Source organism: Lontra canadensis, unplaced genomic scaffold (genome assembly GCF_010015895.1).
Source record: "Lontra canadensis isolate GAN:19392208 unplaced genomic scaffold, GSC_riverotter_1.0 scaffold74, whole genome shotgun sequence".
In the NCBI taxonomy this organism is placed as follows: domain Eukaryota; kingdom Metazoa; phylum Chordata; class Mammalia; order Carnivora; family Mustelidae; genus Lontra; species Lontra canadensis.
Genome location: NW_022631068.1, coordinates 2,723,456 through 2,742,649, shown reverse-complemented (window position 1 = coordinate 2,742,649; position 19,194 = coordinate 2,723,456). Strand labels below are relative to the sequence as shown.

Sequence of the window (19,194 nt, the reverse complement as noted above, 5' to 3'; positions counted from 1 at the left end):
ACTAACTGCCTACCTGAGCTCACTGTGTCCTTTCCTACACTTTATTTTCCCATTTTCCTGTCAGTGGGACCAGTAACTCTGACTGGAAAGATGAAGAAACTTGAAACCTAGGAGTGAGAACTCCTGTTGCCTGCCATCACATTCTTTTGCTTTCACCTCGAGTCTTCCCTCAGCTTCCTCCCTTCCCCTGCCTGCTGTCAGCACCCTCATCTCTGTGTACCTTGACTCCTGAGATGCCTTGTGGCATAGTGTTCGATGCTGGGCTCTGGAGCTCTGCTCTTGCCTCGTTGGAATTCCTGGAAGGTTGTTTAACTGCTCTGTGCTTTAGTTCCCCCTCATCTGAAAAATGGGGATGATAATAGTACCTGCCTCATAAATTATTACATGAATAATAATATGTGGAAAGTGCTTGGAGTAGTGCCTGGGCCTACTACGTGCTAAGTAAACATCAGCTGTTACTACTGAGGTTATTAACTTCCTTTAACATTTCCACTATCATGCACTATTCATTTTGCTGCTGACAAAATCTTCCTAAAATAACATTGCAGTGTAAAGATCTTTATAAATGCACATAGCCTCCTAGATTAAATGTAATCTTTTCAATATGGCATTCAGGGCCCTTAGTCCTGATCCTTTTTACCTGCTGTGTTTATCTTATGCTGTTCTCCCAATTTTGTGCAATAGCCAGGCTGCTCTCTTCAGGGTTCAGTGCATTAGCCGTGTGCATTATTCCCTTCCTGCCTTTGCTGATATTTTTCCACTTACCCAGATGTCTTTCTTCTTTGCATGTCTGAATCCTACTAACCATTTAACCATTTAAGACTGAGTTCATCCATAAGATTTCTTCTTCCATACTTTCTTCTCTTCTCTTCTCTTCTTCCCCCATACTGATCCAGTGAAAGTTTTTTTCAAGTTGTTATTTTTGTATTTGTCTTTTATCTTTAAGACACTGTGACCTATGACCTGTGACATTTGATTTCGCAGGAAATCTGTGTGGGAATATTAGGTAATATGGCCTGTTTCCAGGAGATATGTATGTCCATCAGCAGTGATAAAAATCTTGGGTAAGTTTTACCACATAAGAATTATGTTTTTACAAAATAAATTAATATTTCATATCCCTAAGGAAATCCTAATACATAGGAGATACACGAACATTTTACAAAATGCAGTACTCCCTTTCTCCTGATGAATAGTCTCCAGGAACTTCATTGCTTATTAATGGTAGCTAGGGGCTTTCATGGTTTTATGGGCGTGATTGAGGATTAAGGCCTGTTTCTTTATTGGTAGCAAAAGGACAATCAGTAGGTGGTAAGCCCGACAAGATGAGACCCAGAGGGGCAAAGCTTGGTGATGGGGCCCCTGACGAGAGTCCCAAATAATTAAGGTCAGGGAATCCAAGGGCTCAGAGAACTAGAGCCTGGAAAAACTAGACTTAGTGACCAGGGTTACCCTGAAAATTCTTGACTTAACATCAGGGGATAGGGCATATTGATAGACTAGGAGATAGAAGGTTGCCTCCGTGATTCAGAGGCTTTCATCTTTTCACTTGGAACATTTTAGGCAGAGGGTTTTTTAGTGGTGGAAACCCAAGTAGTTACTTTAAGAGATCTGAGAACACCTTGGAATTAATATGCTAAATTTTGTGAAGGTATTCATTTTCTCTAGGCAGAGAGAATTCATGGCTGTTAATCAGAATTTCAAAGACATTTATGCCCACAATAGATGAAGAAAAGTGTTCTGGGTGGTTATTATCAGCTAGGGTTATGGGGGTTTAATCGTAGGATTTATGTCCCTGGGTCTTTAAAATAGAGGTAATTATCTCTTCTGTGTGTGGAGTGACTTTAAGATCCTAGTTTAAGGTCTTTATTCCTCAGAATCAAAAATCTAATGAGTCATGTTAAGATAAATATGGAACAGTTTACATCGGTGATGGGATATAAATTTGTTTAGCTGCTTTAGAGAAGTTGGGCATTATTTTGTTAAACTGGAAGACAGGCAATGCAGATGCTGTGATCAAACTGTCCCACTCATACGTATATGGTAAGATAAACCATGCATATGTCTATCAGCCAAAATGTATTAGAGGAGCATTGCTTGTTATGGCTCCAGTTAGAATCAACCCACAGATCCATCAACAGTAGGCTGGAAAAATAGTCTTATATTCATATGGTGGAATGTCTGTAGCAATGAATCAAAGAATGATCACTTTGGGAAAACATGGGTAGATCTTAAAGACATGGTGTTGAGCAAAAGAACTAAGACTACAAAGAGCACATACAGTGTAATTTTTTCACATAAAATTCAAAGCCAAAATATATGGAATAATAAAACTATGGAGTAAAGCAAAGAAATAATTGCTGGAAAATTCCAGGTAGTAGTCATTTCTAGGTGGGAAAAAGAATTGTGATTTGGAAGGGACACACAAAGGCTATGGAGATACAGTACTGTTCTGTTTTTTGTAAATATGTGTTGGCTTGATAATTAGTCATTAAGTATAAATTTATATCTATAGGCTTTCTTATATATATACTTTAATTCAAAATGAAAATGTTGAAAGAATTAAATTACCTAGATATTTGAAACGAGAGAAGAGATACATATTGCGTTAACTTCTTTTGTTTTTATAGACAGGTGTTACTGCACTGTTTGTTTGATTCAGACCCTCCTACTCTTCTGGAAACAAGTCGGTATGCTTTCTTTCTATGGATTCTGTATAGTCACTCATACAGGAATCTAGGACAATAGAGTTAATTCTTCATTTTTGAATTTCCTTTACTGTTTTTCAAACATAGATACTAAGCTCATGTTTATCTTGTAGGTTGTTACTTACTTGTCTTTCCCAGACAGAAGTGGCCAGTGTCTGGGTTGAAAGAATCCGGGAATATCCTGCTGTTTATGATAGCATTTGTTTCATTATGTCAAGTTCAACAAATGGTAAGTCACCATGTAATCTAGGAACAATTTTTGGTTATATTTAATTGTTAGGAAATCAGGGACGCCTGGGTGGCTCTGTTGGTTAAGCCGCTGCCTTCGGCTCAGGTCATGATCCCAGGGTCCTGGGATCGAGTCCCTCATCGGGCTCCTTGCTCAGTGGGGAGCCTGCTTCTCTCTCTGCCTCTGCCTGCTTGTGTTCTCCCGTGCTCACTCTCTCTCTCTCTCTCTCTCTGACAAATAAATAAATAAAATCTTTAATTGTTAGGAAATCATGTAACTGTTTCTGGAGGTTGTGTAAAAGAAGTGTTAAGTCTAAGGTGAGAAAGTATTTCGATTCAAGACATAAAATTGCTTCTTAAGCTGCCAGGATACTGACAAGTCCTCATTTATTTATTTATTTTATTAAAAAAATTTTTTTTTTAATTATTTTATTTTATTTATTTATTTGATAGAGATCAGTAGGCAGAGAGGCAGGCAGAGAGAGATGGAGAAGCAGGCTCCTTGCTTGTGGAGCAGACAGCCCGATGTGGGACTCGATCCCAAGACCCTGAGATCATGACCTGAGCCGAAGGCAAAGGCTTTAACCCACTGAGCCACCCAGGTGCCCCGACAAGTCCTCATTTAAAAATGAAGGAAGACAAGCAAATTTAAACAAAGGAGGTGAATAAATTGCCCTCTGAATAAGTAATGCTTTGGCAAGACTTGGTTTTCTTGGAATAGCTTTAGGAATTTTGACTAAACTTACTGCTTTTAAAATTTTGTTTCTCATTTCAATATCGATTTTATTGTCTGCAGTTGACTTGCTGGTCAAAGTTGGGGAGGTTGTAGACAAGCTTTTTGATTTGGATGAGAAGCTAATGTTAGAATGGATTAGAAATGGGGCTGTTCAGCCTCTGGACCCACCCCAGGAAGATTCTGAAGAGCAGCCAGTGTTTAAGATTGTGCCGTGCGTACTTGAAGCTGCGAAACAAGTACGGTAAGTGGGTACTTCTGTGCAAAATAGCCGGGGAAGATCCAGTTGCTAGAAATACCCTTAGATGTAAGTTTTAGTTTCTTTTCAGCAGGATGAATAACATCCTGTTAGTCTTTGTCAGGGTGCATTTACTACTAACATTTGTGATTACAGTGTGTCTGCTCTTTTAAAAAATCCTAATGGTGGGCGCCTGGGTGGCTCAGTGGGTTAAGCCGCTGCCTTCGGCTCAGGTCATGATCTCAGGGTCCTGGGATCGAGTCCCGCATCGGGCTCTCTGCTCAACAGGGAGCCTGCTTCCCTTCCTCTCTCTCTGCCTGCCTCTCTGCCTACTTGTGATCTCTGTCTGTCAAATAAATAAATAAAATCTTAAAAAAAAAAAAAAAATCCTAATGGTTATAAAGTACCTGTTCTAACACTACTTGGCTACAGGCTATTTTCCAGTATTAATTATAGTTACAGTCTTAAAATTTTCTGCAGTTTTGTGTAATTTAAGTCAAAGAGAAAAGATTTTCTTACGTTTTGTTTTCCATCAGACATTAAGCTTTTTCAGTTATTGTCAGACATCGTTTGTTTTCTTGTTTTATGTATGTATGTCAGTCTTGGGTAAGTGACTGAGTTTTGGGCTCTGATGTCTTGCCAAGAGTGATTACTAGGTGTTATATGTAGATCATTGAAACTTTCTTGCTAGTCACTAGAAAATTAACTTGTGAATTGAACTGCTTAATGGTCAGTTGTTTATTTTTTGTGCTTAATAATGCATAGGAAAGTCTGTGAATTTTATGTCCTTTATTCAAGTCAGGATTAAACTTACCATCTTTCCTCCAAACCTTTTTCACTGTTCTCATTCTCAATAAATGATGCAATCATTATCCCATTCAGATGATGTGGAAGTCATTACTGACTTTTCCTCCCTATCCTGTTCTTTTTCCTGGCCAGTCAACCTCCCAAAACTTGTTCCTGACTTTTATAGGATCCTCTCCATGCCATCAACCCGCCACTGTCTCTCACCTAGACACCTGCGGCATTTTCTCACCTGAATTCCCTACATCAAGGCTGCTCCTTCCAAGCCCGGACTGTAGAGCCATCTTTCCAAAGCACATGGTCATCATTTCACTTTTCATGCTTCAGACATGGCCTTCCTTAGGATGAGGTCCAGATTTTTTTTTTTAAAGCATGGCTCACAAGGATTAAGTGTTCTCCATCCTTATTGTGTTATGTGTTTTAATCATGTGAAATTTCTTTCATCAATGAAATGGAGCTCTTTCGCCTCCAGGCCTTTGCATATCATGTCTCATTTACCTCAGACACTTATACTGTAGCTCTGTGCCTAAACGTCATTTGTCTTAGGATACCCTTCCTGACTCTCCAGACTAAATTAAGTCTGCTTGCTCTGTGGTCCTCTAGCACCTTGGACTTCTCTTAGTATTATATTCATATCACTTTATCATAATTGTCCATTAATTCTCTTTATTTTTTTTAATTACTATTTTTGAAAGAAGCTCTCTCTTTTTTTTTGTTTTTTAAAGATTGTATTTATTTATTTGACACAGAGAGACCACAAGTAGGCAGAGAGGCAGGCAGAGAGAGAGAGGGGAGGAAGTGGGCTCCCTGCCGAGCAGAGAGCCCGATGCGGAACTCGATCCTAGGACCCTGAGAGTATGACCTGAACCGAAGGCAGAGGCTTAACCCACTGAGCCACCCAGGCGCCCCTCTCTACTTTAGATTATAAACTTTATGAAGATAGAAACAGTGTTTTACATATCTGTTTTCCCAGCTGCTAACATAGTGCCTGAAAATAGTAGTTTATGAAGTGTTTGCTGAACCATCTTTTTTATCGTTCGCTGTTTTTTACTTAACATTTTGAGGAACCAAGATTGTGAATTTCTAGTAATCCAAGCTGTTAATCACAAAAATTATGCCTAACATCGTTTTAGTATTCTCAGCGAGGGAGCTAGGGGAGTTGTGGAGTTTTGAGAATGTCATTACTGTCGGTGCTTGCAGCAGTGGGCTTTTCATTCATCATATAAGTGTTTTAGTTGTTTTTCATCCTGATTATTCCAGTATGCCAGAATGAGGAAGTATCACCTAGAAGGTTTCTGCATAGTTGCTTTTGTGGGATGGGGCCAAAAAAACGTTACTCCTCATTCTTGTGTGTTGATTATATTCCAAAATATTTCCTTGTATTTTGACTGTTCCCCACTCCCCGCCTCCCCACCCTGCCATGGAAATGTAAGCTGAGGTGAGCACTGAAACTTTGTCCTGTTCCCTGATTTATCCTCAGCACCTGGGGCAGTGACTAGTACAGAGTGGTAAGTATTTGTTGAATCAGTGAATGATTGCAGTCCCATAGAGTTGTTGATTCAGTGCTTTTGCTTTTTGTATGTAGTTCTGAAAATCCAGAAGGGCTCGATGTTTACATGCATATCTTACAGTTGCTTACCACAGTGGACGATGGAATTCAAGCAATTGGTAAGGTGTTTTATGGGGAACCGCTGGAGTTACTCTTTGAATTGTCTGCTCTTGTTAGATTACTATTTGCTTTATTGTTTTTATTAAGTACAGTGTCCTGATACTGGAAAAGACACTTGGAATTTACTTTTTGACCTGGTCTGCCATGAATTTTGCCAGTCCGACGATCCACCCATCATACTTCAAGAACAGAAAACAGTGCTAGCTTCTGTTTATTCAGTGTTGTCTGCTATCTACGCATCACGGGCTGAACAAGAGTATCTAAAGATAGAAGAAGGCAAGTACCATTTTAGTTCACTAAAGTAAATTCTGTTCTTACTCTGTCAGATTTTAAAGCCCAGGCTTATGATTATTGTTCATGTGGTTGGTTGGTTGGTTGGTTGGTTTCTTTCTTAGTGCTTTTATTCCCCTGATTACAAAAATATTACATGCTTAATACAAAAAAATTGCAAAGTTTATAAAAGGACCCATAGCACTTGTAATCCCACTATCCGGAGATCATTACTGTGTACTCATATGCATATATATCTTTAAGTCCTGCTTTTTAGGCAACTTTTCTCATTTAGAAGTATAACATGAATATTTTCCTATGTAAACAATGTCTTTCACCGAATGATTTTTTTTAAATGACTACAATTAAATATAGAATCTATCTAGAATTCTGTGTCTTTCACAGATTGATTTTTTTTTAAATGACTACAATTAAATATAGAATCCATCTAGAATTTATTCAGGTGTGACATGTGGTTTCAACCTTTTTTCCAGATGGGTACTCAGTTGTCTTATTAGCATCAGTTAGTGAATAAACCAGTTTATCTATACTGATTTGAAGTTTATTATGTTCTGAGTTTCCTATGTCCTGAGTTTCCCTATATATTTTATTGCCTTCTATTGCTCTACTCATGTATCATAGCCATAGTTTTTAAATGTTTTAATGTTGAGTAATGGTAGTCCCCTTTCATCCTAATTTTTCAGAATGTTTTTGACCATTATTTTTATTTTAACACTGAATTTGATTAACGGGTTATGAAAACAAAAATCTTCCTGATATTTTTATTATGATCATGTTAAACTTATAGTGCCTAAGAACATGTTTTTCCATTTGTTCAAGTCTTATTTTATGTTCTTAGTAACATTTTATAATTTTCTTCATAAAGACCTTGCATATCTCTATTAGGCTTATTCCTACTTATTATAACTTTTGGGTTGCTATTGTTTGTGACATCTTTTTTTCCATTAATTATTGTTGTTGGAATATATGAAGGTTATTGATTTCTGTATATTAATTTTTCATCCCCCATAGTAACCTTACTGAGTTCTCTTAATATTTTTAATAGTTGTTTCTGTGATAATTGTGGATTTTCTCTGATACTGCTTTGGATTTAAGTTAGACATCTTTTTGTCTTTTATCTTAAGTTAGATATCATTTTTCTGCCTCTGATTTTTTCTCTTACTTAGTGGGTAGCCTTGTGCCTCTGGTAGTAGAAAACATCCTTACCTTTTCCCTGACTTTACTGGAAATGATTCTAGTGTTTCACCGTTAGTCATGATACTACTATTTACATTTTACCATTTAAGGAGAAATTAATCTATTCCTATTTTATTAAGTTTTTAATAAAAAATGAATGTTAAGGAGCACCATTATGTATATTTACATTTAAATAAACCAATATATGGTTTGTGTATGTAGATCTAACATTTAGGAAGGTGAATATTTTTGGTCTACTGGTTACCTTTATAATTATGACTGCTCCAAAAATAGAATTATAACTACTCTCCAATCTTTAAAAAATCATTAAAATCTAATAACAGAAAATGTATCTCACTGTTAACAATTCCTTATCAGTTTTTTTCTGGTACTTTCAAATAACAAATCCAAGTCTCAGGGATGGCATTCCTGAATTATATTTTAAAATATCTTTTTAAGTTTTTCCTTCGAGAGCAGGATGTGTAGGATCTCTTTTCTAGTCTTTCATCATTTTAATTTTCTTCACCAAAAAAACAAAACATAGCCCTCTTTATTCTCATTCCCTTTGTTTTGCCCCTCTGTCTTTCTGACCTCCTTGTGCCTTTCTGTGTTTTGAGCAGTGTCTTTCCTCCTTTGTGCTCCCCTGCCAGCTTTGTCTTCATTTCAGTGGTGGCTTGAATTTTTCTGTTAACATCTTCCTTGAGTTCTGCCAGCTGAGGTTTCCTCTCCTTTTGTTCATTTCTTAGTCTGAGCTCTTCTATGTCTGCTTGGTGCTTGATTACATGTTGTTTTAAAACTTACGGCCAAATATTATCTTAATATGTGTAAGCTTCCATGACAGCTTCTTTTGGTATTCTTCACCTTTTTTTTTTCTTGTTCCTTTTCTTTTTTCTTTTAAGTGTCTTTGCGTTGCTCCTATATTGGTTTCCTTTTGCCGACTCATCTTTGAATGACTTGTTTTTCCTGGACTAGCCATTTGCAGGGAGTTCACATAGGAGAGCAGCTGAAGCTGTCGTCTAGGCTAATAGGAATTGGGTCTGTTAGTTTTCCTGCTCTTTTTACCAGGTGACAGATGGCTATGGTTAAGTCTTAACTTTCCCCTTGCCATTTACCTCCTGTAAATATGGCTTGTCTCTGGGATTACTCATTTACCCCTTCTTCCTCTGTTTCTTAGAACCCCCAGGGGTAGAACCCCCAGGGGAGCTCCGGCTGCTATCTTGCACATTCCATTCCTGATCTTGCAAACAGGGGATTCTGGATTTGCACCTCAGAATATGTGCTTTACCTTAAAAAATGGACTTTTTTGGCCGTTTCTCAGACGTACAGCCTTGGGCAACCTTTCGTCACTTCCTCCTGCACCTTCTGCTTGATTGACACTACTTTGACACGATTTCCCCTTACCTTGTCTTTGAGGTGTCTGCTGTCTCCTGATTTGATCTAAGCTGGCATTTGTTTTTTGTCGCTTATATTCTCTCCCCCCCGCCCCCGTGGTGGATGCTCTTTCTTATCTCCTTGTATATATATATGCTTTCTGTTGAAAATCACGAGTTTTTATTTGCAATATTAGGAACATATCTTTCTTGATGTTATGGGACTAGGTGTATTTTATCTCCCCCACCCCTCAACTGCCTGAAACTTTATGTATGATTTTTATGATTGGGGAGAGAGTGAAAAGATGCTCTTTGAACTCGAAGCCACTAAATAGCTGTCACCCGTCATCCTGCCCTAAGCCTTGGATAAGGGCTTTGCAGAGTTCGGGCTGGGGGTGAGAAAGAAGAATGGTGTAGTGTAGATTGATGTGACCTACAAGGACATCAGGGAGTAAAGAACTGAGAGTTAGAGTCAAGAGTTAGTGACAACACAAGGAAGAGAGTGGGAATAAATCCTAGGGGACTGTAGTAAAGCAGCCCCACAGGCTGGGTGCTTTGAAGAGGTGACGTTGAGTTGAGAAATAAGGGGCAAGATTTCCCTAGTTTTTTTATTTCTTTAATTTAAAAAAAAATGGCACTTTCATGTACTATAAATGATGTAAATCTGGAAGTGAAGTTAGATTGTTTAAAATCAATGTACTGAGTTCAGTGCTACAGAAAATTTTGTTTCCTGGATTTGTAATTGTGATGCACAAATGGTTGGGTTAGAATCAGTGGTTGGATCAAAGTGAGATATCCTTCAACATGTTCATGCTATAACATATATTTTGAGGTTGAGCTTTAGTTTTATTTTTTATGTTCAGTTTTTATTAGAAGCTAATAAAAATGATTATTCAGTCTTTTAAGAAATCATACTGTTTTTGAAATTTAACTTTAACTTAAAGAAATACACAACTTAAAAGCTTTAAGATGTTGATGATAAAAAGTTTAAAATTCAAATCCTTTCCCACTGTGACTTCCAAGGCACTGCATGATAGGACTCTTGCTCAGCTGTCTAAACTTCTCTGGTGCCCTCCTTCCCCCTTGCTTCCCTTGGCTTGAGCCACAGTGGCCTTTTTTGTTCCTCAGGCCATTTCCTTTTTTGGGATTTTTGCATTTAACTTCTCTTTGCCTAAAACGTTTTCCTGGGCTCTTGGCATTGATGCCTCTCCTGTAGTTCGCACCTCAGAGAGCTTCCCCTACTGGCGGTTTTATTATATTCCCTTTTAATTTCCTTCATAGGTAGAACTCAGTCAAAACTGAGATGATCTGTTCTATTCATTAGTTTATTTGAGAGTATGAAAATGGGAGCCTCTTGAAGGCTGAGGCCTCAGGTCTTGTTTGCCATCATCTCTGGTACCTAAAGTAAACTGTCTAGCCACCAATAAGTTGTTCAGTACTTTTGAATGAATCAGTCAGTCAACAAAAGGAGGAAAGACCAAATTTAACTGGTTAATTCTGTGCTTTTTTTTTTCCTGTTTAAATTTTTTATTTTTTTATTAACATATAATGTATTATTAGCCCCAGGGGTACAGGTTTGTGAATCACCAGGTTTACACACTTCACGGCACTCACCATAGCACATACCTTCCCCAATGTCCATAATCCCGCCTCCCTCTACATACCACCTTCCCCCCCGGCAGCCCTCAGTTTGTTTTGTGAGATTAAGAGTCTCTTATGGTTTGTCTCCCTAATTCTGTGCTTCTTGATCTGTGTGTACACTAGATCTTCCTCTCATCGACAGTCTGATTCGTGTCTTAAAAAACATGGAACATTGTCAGAAGAAACCAGAGAACTCAGTAGATTCTAACACTGAAGAAACAAAAAAGTCTGATTTAACCCAAGATGATTTCCACTTGAAAATCTTAAAGGATATTTCATGTGAATTTCTTTCTAATATTTTTCAGGTTTTAACAAAGGTAAGAAAGAAGTATTGATGGTTTCTTCAGCAAAAGAAAGTATGGATTGCTTAATGCTCCAAACTTTACTATCACTGTATAATTTTTTTAACATAAAAGTAGTATAATGGGGCAGCTGAGTGGCTCAGTCGGTTAAGTGTCTGCCTTCAGCTCAGGTCATGATCTCCAGGTCCTGGTGGAGCCCCGCATCAGGATCCCTGCTCAGCAGGAGTCTGCTCCCCCTCTCCTCTGCAGCTCCCCCTGCTTATGCTTTCTTTCTCGAATATTACATAAATTTGGGGAAATAGAGAAAGAAAAAAGTCATCACTCAAACTTTATAATCTTAATGTGGCAGCTGATATGGTTTGGTATGTTTGTATATGTGTTTTTCACATACTTAAAATCCAGTATATAGAATTTTATAGGCTGCTCTTTTCACTAAACATTATGTTATAAGCCCTTTTCCAGACTCTAAATTTATTGAAAGACCTTTCATTGAAAGTCAGTTTGTTTAATACCCAATTTGCCAAACAAAAAAATTGGTTTTCATAACTTACTGCAGACTTGTTTTAAGGGCTGTTCTTCCTCAGTTTGCTCAGGATTATTAGCATATTCTTCCTTTGAGCGAGCTTTCCATCCATATATTTTAGAAAAAAATTTCAATAGGACTTCGAAGAATATATGCACATTCATTGCATTTTTTTAAGAAGAATATTTCCTGAAAGAAGTTTCTGTTACTCTGGTAATTTGGTTTTTTGGTCAACTATTCTGCTTTTTCTAGAGAGAGGTTATTACTTGAGCGTATATTTTTGGCAGTTAGATTCCTGGGCTTGGCATTGTACAAGTGAAGATGGCTGAGGCTTGGGAGGTGCATATTGCCCAAATGTATTTATGTGAAAATGTTGGCTTTACAAGATTCTTACTATCAGGTATTACAATTTTTATATCACGTAAAGTTCAGTAGGTGAGAAATTGTGCCTTATTTTGATTTGTATTTTTTATTAGTGAGGTTGAACATCTTTCCATATATTTTTTTTTTCTTTTAGATTTTATTTATTTATTTGAGAGAGAGAGAGCTTGAGCCGGGGTCGAGGGGTGGGTGGAAGGGCAGAGTGAGAGGGAGAAGCAGACTCCCCGCTGAGCAGGAAGCCCAGCATAGGGCTCAATCCTAGGACCCTGGGATCATGACCTGGCCTGAAGGTAGTCACTTAATCCACTGAGCCATCTGGGCACCCCCCCCCCCATATAGTTGTATATTATCTGTGTTTCCTAGTTTATAAATTTGTCTATTTTGATTATTTACATGAACTCTTCGGGCAATAATATCTTTTGCATATTCATTGCAAGTATTTTTCACATTTTTTGCAGTGACCTTTGTTCATGCTTTTTGGTTTTGGAGGGATGTTTATTTTTAAGTGACAGGAATATAGAAAGAAGGTGGACTGAGAATAAACCAGGGATATGTTGTGAAAGTCGTATGTACCATACTAATGGAATATGGATTTAATCCTGAGGACTGAGGAGCTACTGAAGGTTTTTGTTTTAAGGATCAAGTGAGATGATCTGTTTAGCAAGATTACTCCAAAAGCAAGAGAGAGGATTAAAGTTGAGGCTGGAGGTCTGCAGACCAACCAACAGGCTCTCATGAGTGGTAATCTTCAAGAGTGATCTGAAAAATAATAAGACCCCAAACAGCAGAAGGGTTGGTGGAAAGAAGAGGTGGGATGAGAGTGATTTAATAGAGTAGAATTAAACTCTTAGGAGGAGGGGTCAGCAGCAGCAGAGGAGGAGGAAAAATCTTGGCTGCATCTTAGGTTATTGCTTTGTGTAGCCGGGTGGGTGGGTGGGTGGCAGTGGCTTTTCCTAAAATAAGGACTACAGTGGAACAGTGTTTGGGTTACATAATGAGGAATGATGTTGGGCTCAGCTTGAGACATTTGAAATGCCCGTAGGATCATAGGGAGTTACATACACTGATTTGTATTTATTATTCAGATAAAGCTTCAGAAATTTTCCTTTTTTAACATTAAATCTTTGCTTGTTTCAGGAGACGGTGGCTCAGGGACTAAAGGAGGGCCAGTTAAGCAAAGAAAAGTGTTCCTGTGCATTTCAAAACCTTCTTCCTTTTTATAGTCCAGTGGTGAGTATGAGTAAATGTATAGGTGGCTGAGTTTTAGAGGATTACTGTGTTGTTTTTATGTAAGTGCTTGCTCTCTGAGGCCATTGTCAAGAAAGATCGTGCATACAATTCACATGACTTAGTGCCTTCCTCAGATAGATGACTGCGGGGTAATTCATGGGACTAGCCTGAGTAGTGATTCTAATTTTAAGAGAAAGGAGTCAACACTGAATTTATTGGACCTCTTACTGTTATAAAGTAAATCGCATATACATTAAGCAAAGATAAGATTCTTGGGTAAGAATGAACAGTAGGTTTTTGTGGTTCAGCAAATTCCATTACATTTGCTACCATTAGAGACAGTTTTAAAATAGGAACTTTTTTAGGAAAATGAAGTATGGAATGTGGGAGTGAGAAGCCATGTCAGCAAGGAGTAGGGTAATAAAATTCAGTAATGGACGCTAAAGGGGAAGCAGTGGGAGTATAAATCGTAGTTCAAGATAAAACTAAATGGTAAGGGCTAGTCACTTTGATGTTTCAGGGGACTACCTGGGAATCAGTATTATTGTCATCTGGGGATCTGTCAACATTTCTTTTCCTCTGGATTCTTTAGAGACCATAGGTAGAACATTTTTATAGTCAACAGCTGGTATTTTAAAACCACATTTTCTTCTACTTGTATTTATTTGGCTCTTTTGTTTGACTCACAGATAGAAGACTTTCTCAAAATTCTACATGAAGTTGATAAAACTCTTGCTGATGACCTGGAGAAAAGCTTCCCAAGTTTGAAGGCTCAGACTTAAAACACTGAATTGGAGTTTCCTCTGCCCAATAAATGAACTTTACTTTTGGCACTGACAGTTGAAATTGACATGTAGGAGATGTTAGGTAAAGCCTATTGGACCCTCATTGTCTGGTATTACACCCATACCCTTCTCTCTGCCCCAGTCTTCTCTCACTTCATTTGGCATTAGAATCTGGAGTTTCCTCTGCTGTCAAATACACCACCCCACATGCATTTTTTGGTGGGGCGGGGTAGGGGGTGGTATGGTTTTGTGTTAGTTGTCTTCTTTAGGTAAAGAAAACAAAAATTCAAGCTTATCATTGAGGTTCTTTTTAGGTTGAGGACTTGGTAAGGATTTTCTTCATACCTCTTAATTTGATTTTTATGTGAGAATTTTCTATTTGTCTCCCCTGCAAGTACATTCAGCTGCACTAATAGAAAACCCTACTCTAAGAGCTTAATCTGATAGCTTTTATGTATCTGATGCAATAAGAAATCCAGTGGTGGGCAGTCTAAACCAAATTTGTTGACTCAAACCAAATTTGTTGACTCAGGGATCCTGATTCCTTTTATCTCCCCATGTAGTCTGCTTGTAGACCTTTGTGTTCATATTTATTGTCTTGTGGTTAAGGGGACTTTAACATCTCTGGATCTTCCATCCACATTCAGGCAGGAAAAAGGAGAAAGAGGTAAAGGGGCTTTGTCCTTCAAAGTCCCTACCTTCATATTTGTAAAGGACATTCCTCCCTGCCCAGAATCGTGTTGATGGCCGTCCCTAACTGCAGCTATTTGAAATAAAGTCTTTTTTTTTTTTCCCTAGGGTCTTTAAGAGAGAAAGGCGTGAAGAGTTCTGAAAGGCTTTTTGATAGTCAGTCTGTGATGTTTGCTACAGTATACAAGCACATCTTAGCCTTTTGCGATTCTTAATTGTGTTGATTGTGTGCTAGATTGTCATTAACAGCTAACTCAGAAGCAGTTTTTAGTTTATACGGTTCATTTTTTTTTAACGTTGTAACTATGAAGATAGAAATGTAACATTTTGATGAAAGTGTATTAGCAAAAATCTCTATTTTCAGCATAATTCCAGTGGTTGGATTTCAGAAAATGATTTGATTGAGTTCGGAGTTGTTTAAATTAAGATGGAGGGAGTTTAAGAACTTTGGACTGTATGCAAACTGGGCTCCATGTGATTTCCCTCACATACACTTTTATCCTTCTGTATAGTGCTTCAGAATAAGATCTGTGCAGAAAGACAGCCAGGGAAGCTATTTCCTATTCTTAGGGAAGCAGTTTGCATTATTTAGTTACTGAAAGTAGAGTTTTTAATAGGTTTTTAAGAAAATAAGAGTTATGAATAACAAAGCTAGCTTTTTACCAGTCTCCAGGTAGTTTTCTGGATTATTTACGCAGATGTGACTGTTAATCTAGTTTTATTTATGAGATGAGGTGAGCTTTGGATCCTCTTACTGTGCTAGCTTCCCAGCCTCCTCCTTTGCATAAAAAGCAAAGCCATCTTTTTAAACCCCTCTTCTCAGTATATACCCCCTTCTCAGTTTATTGCAGAATCTTTCTAGCTTTAAAGCATTGGTCGTGTTCTCACATTTTGTCTTTTTTCCTTAAGTGACTTTTGCTGATAAAACATTAGGACATAGCATTACTGAGAAGAAATACACAATTTCCAGTTTGGAGGTAGTTTTATTGTTGAAAATATTCCTGCTGAAAAGAATTAAATACAAAGTTAAAATCTTACTGTTAACTGCGATTAGTAGGTTTATGCTATAGGTTTTCATGTCTTCTGTGCTGACCTTATCCTAGGCTGAATGTGACTGTATTTAACATGAAATCTCAAGGGCACTGGTGAAGTCACTGCCTGGGTACGTGAGCTAACGTGAGTTTGCTCCTTGGTGCTGTACAGATAGAGGCTACACCAGGTGGAGCTATATCACACAAAGTAATCTTTCTTTGCAGCAGATCATGAGGAATGACTTCCAAAGCTGTGATCCTTGAGGCGGGGTAAGGGAGCTCTTTTTATTTAGGATTTGAGATGAATATTCAGAGGCAGACCTTTATCATTGCAAGCAGAGGCAGGTAGAAGGTCACACATACATACTTAGAAAATATGCCTATACATGCATTGTATATTGTGTTAGGAAGCTTGTCTTCCTTCTGGAGCAGAGATCTTAACATGATGAGGCAGAGGTAACTCTCGGACACTTTATGGCCCATCTGCACAAGTGTTGGCTTAGTGGTTGAGCCCAAACTGGTCAAGGCTAGCTGGAGCTCAATTCTCCTGTTGTTAGTTTCTGAAAGATAAAATTACCAGTTCCTGTAGGGTGAGCTCTGTGGATCTGCCATGATACCTGCTAGCTAGTACTAAGAATTCCATTTTATCTTGAAGTTTAAGGTGAAAGGTACAAATAACCCTGTAAGAGTAATATTCCCAAGTTATTAGTCATGTTTACTTGAGTGCATATGAATTTCGCCTTTTGTTTTAGAAAGAGCACATTTTAAAAGGGAAGCAGAAAGCCCCTACCTGTCTGAGGGAAAGAGTGCCACTCCAAGTGGGTAAGTCACCAAGGGAGAAAAAGGATATATCTGGGAAGGCTAGGTATGTCCAGGTTATTTTCTGTTTCCCATTTCTTCTTTGGACCTGTCCTGTTACTTGTTACTAATTACTCTTGTAACATTATAAAGTAGTGTATATTTTCATATTTTGATATGTTTGCAAACTTCCTAAATCTACAAATTATAATAGTTTTTTAAAGAAATAAAAGATGAGCAATGCTGAATCTTTTTAATACTATACAGTCTGATGAATTCACCCCCAAAATTTAGGACTTGCATTAATTATAGGTGATATTTTGAAATGGTGCTTCCTCCAGGAGCTTAAATATGAAATTTGGAATTACATGTACAAATGAAATGGAAGCTTTTACTATACTTCGTTGCAGAGAAGGGGAAATGTACAAAATGAACTTGGGTTAATATTTGTTAAATGTGTTTTTCTATTCCTAATTAAATTTGAGTTTGATTTTTGAAGTATCTAAACCACTTAAGACCAAACACGTATGACATATTTTCCTTTTGCCCCTCCCCACCAGTCTACATAGAGGGACAGATAGAAAAAGTCATGCAACCTGTAGCAGATTTGATCATTGTTCTCAAGTTTTCACCTCTGTGTACTCATTCTCATTCCATGGCTTTTCAGTGGGTAGAGTATACTTCTGTGTTCCGTCACTTTGCTTTGGCCAATAGAATTATTTTCTTCATTTGTTCAAATATATATTTAATATATTTATGCTAAATATCAAGAAAAGGACTTCCTTAGAGGATTGAGATACATATATATATGTATTTGTATACATAGATATATAAAATATGTATATTATATATATAATAGAAAGATACAGATATATATACCTATGATACATATTAGGGAAAAAACCCTACCCTAAACATAATTCAATCAAAAGCAGTCAATTTGAATTTTTCATTCTTCACTCATTTTGGTTAATGAAGGTTTTACTTTAATATAATGAGTATGCAAACGTGCATGAGTCTCTGTCTGATGTTTTGATACAGTACTCTGTTAAGGGTCTGCAGCTATGCTGTTACCAAGTGCAGTATCCTCTGGACACATATGGCTACTGAACACTTGAAATATGACTAGTCCAAATTGAGATAAATGTAAAATACATATCGGACTTTAGGAAAAGTAATAAGAAAAAATTAATACAATATTTTTCATCAATGTTTTATATGGATTACATATTAAAAGATAATATTTTGGATATATTCAGTTATAAATACATTATTAAATTTCATCTTTTCTTTCTAGCTTTTTAAATGTGACTACTAGAAAATTTAAATTGTAGTGATCTAAACTTTATTTTTTTTTTAAAGATTTTGTTTACTTATTTGACAGACAGAGATCACAAGTAGGCAGAGAGGCAGGCAGAAAGAGAGGGGGAAGCAGGCTCCCCACTGAGCAGAGAGCCCGATGCAGGGCTCAATCCCAGGACCCTGGGATCATGACCTGAGCGGAAGGCAGAGGCTTTAATCCACTGAACCATCCAGGCGCCCCTAAACTTTATTTTTTACTGTATTTTTTTAAGTTATTCTTCTGAATTATTTATTTACTTGTTTGCTGACAGATTTTTTTTTTTTTTATTAACACTAGTAATATGTGAACACCATTTTTCAAAATCCTAACAATACAGGAAGGGCCAAAGTCCTTTTTCTCTACACTCTCTAAAATCCCTAGCCCCGCTTTTATGTATTTACGTAATGGCCAATAGAAGGTTAATGGAGCTGATGTAAGCTGAGTACTTAATATACTATTCTTTTTTAAGGCTTAATAATATTCCTTTGTGTGTAGATACCTCCTTTTCTTCATCTGTTTGTCAGTGGACACTTAGGTTTGACCCCTGTCTTGGCTTAGTGAATAATGCTTCCATGAACTTGGGAGTGCAGATAACCTCTTTGAGATCATGATTTCAATTCCTTTGGATATACACTCAGAAGTAAGATTGCTGGGTCAATGGTAGTTTTTGTTTTGTTTTGTTTTTTTGTTTTGTTTTGTTTTAAAGATTTATTTATTTTAGAGAAAGAGCACGCACTAGGTGGAGGGACATAGGGGAGGGGAAAGAGAATCCTGACACAGGGCTCAGTCTCACAATCCTGAGATCACGATCTCAGCCAAAACCCAAGTTGGACACTTAACTGACTGTGCCACCCAGGCACCCCTATTTTTTATGTTTTTGAGGAAACTCCATAATATTTTCATAGTGGCTGTACCAGTTTATGTTCACAGTAACTGCACGCAAGTGTTCCTTTTTCTACACATCTTCATTAATACTTGTTATCTTTGTTTTAATGATAGCCATGCTGTGTCTGGTGTGAAGCAATATCTCATTTTGGTTTTGATTTGCATTTCCCTGGTGAATAGGGATGTTGAGTGTCTTTTCATATACGTCTTGGCCATATGTAATCTCTGATGAAATGTCTATTCAGTTCCTTGCCTAAATTTTTTTATTCAAGTTATTTGGTTTTTTGCTACTGAGTTGAAGGAGTTCCTGTATATTTGATTATTAACTCATTATCAGGTACATGGTTCGGAAATATTTTCTTACATTCC

General features: G+C 37.4%; 1 protein-coding gene across 2 annotated transcripts in view; it reads left to right on the top strand.

Moving 5' to 3' along the window:
• Positions 1-16,846, top strand: part of SAAL1 (serum amyloid A like 1) — a 28,395-nt gene extending 11,549 nt beyond the window's left edge. For both annotated transcript variants that reach the window (XM_032881159.1, XM_032881161.1), the window contains exons 4-12: positions 985-1,064; positions 2,631-2,690; positions 2,822-2,937; positions 3,733-3,913; positions 6,297-6,379; positions 6,468-6,656; positions 10,982-11,175; positions 13,202-13,294; positions 13,984-16,846. In XM_032881159.1, the coding sequence (XP_032737050.1) occupies positions 985-1,064; positions 2,631-2,690; positions 2,822-2,937; positions 3,733-3,913; positions 6,297-6,379; positions 6,468-6,656; positions 10,982-11,175; positions 13,202-13,294; positions 13,984-14,076 (1,089 nt within the window). In that variant the 3' untranslated portion in view covers positions 14,077-16,846. The remainder of the gene's footprint in view (positions 1-984; positions 1,065-2,630; positions 2,691-2,821; positions 2,938-3,732; positions 3,914-6,296; positions 6,380-6,467; positions 6,657-10,981; positions 11,176-13,201; positions 13,295-13,983) is intronic.
• Positions 16,847-19,194: the final 2,348 nt, after the last annotated feature.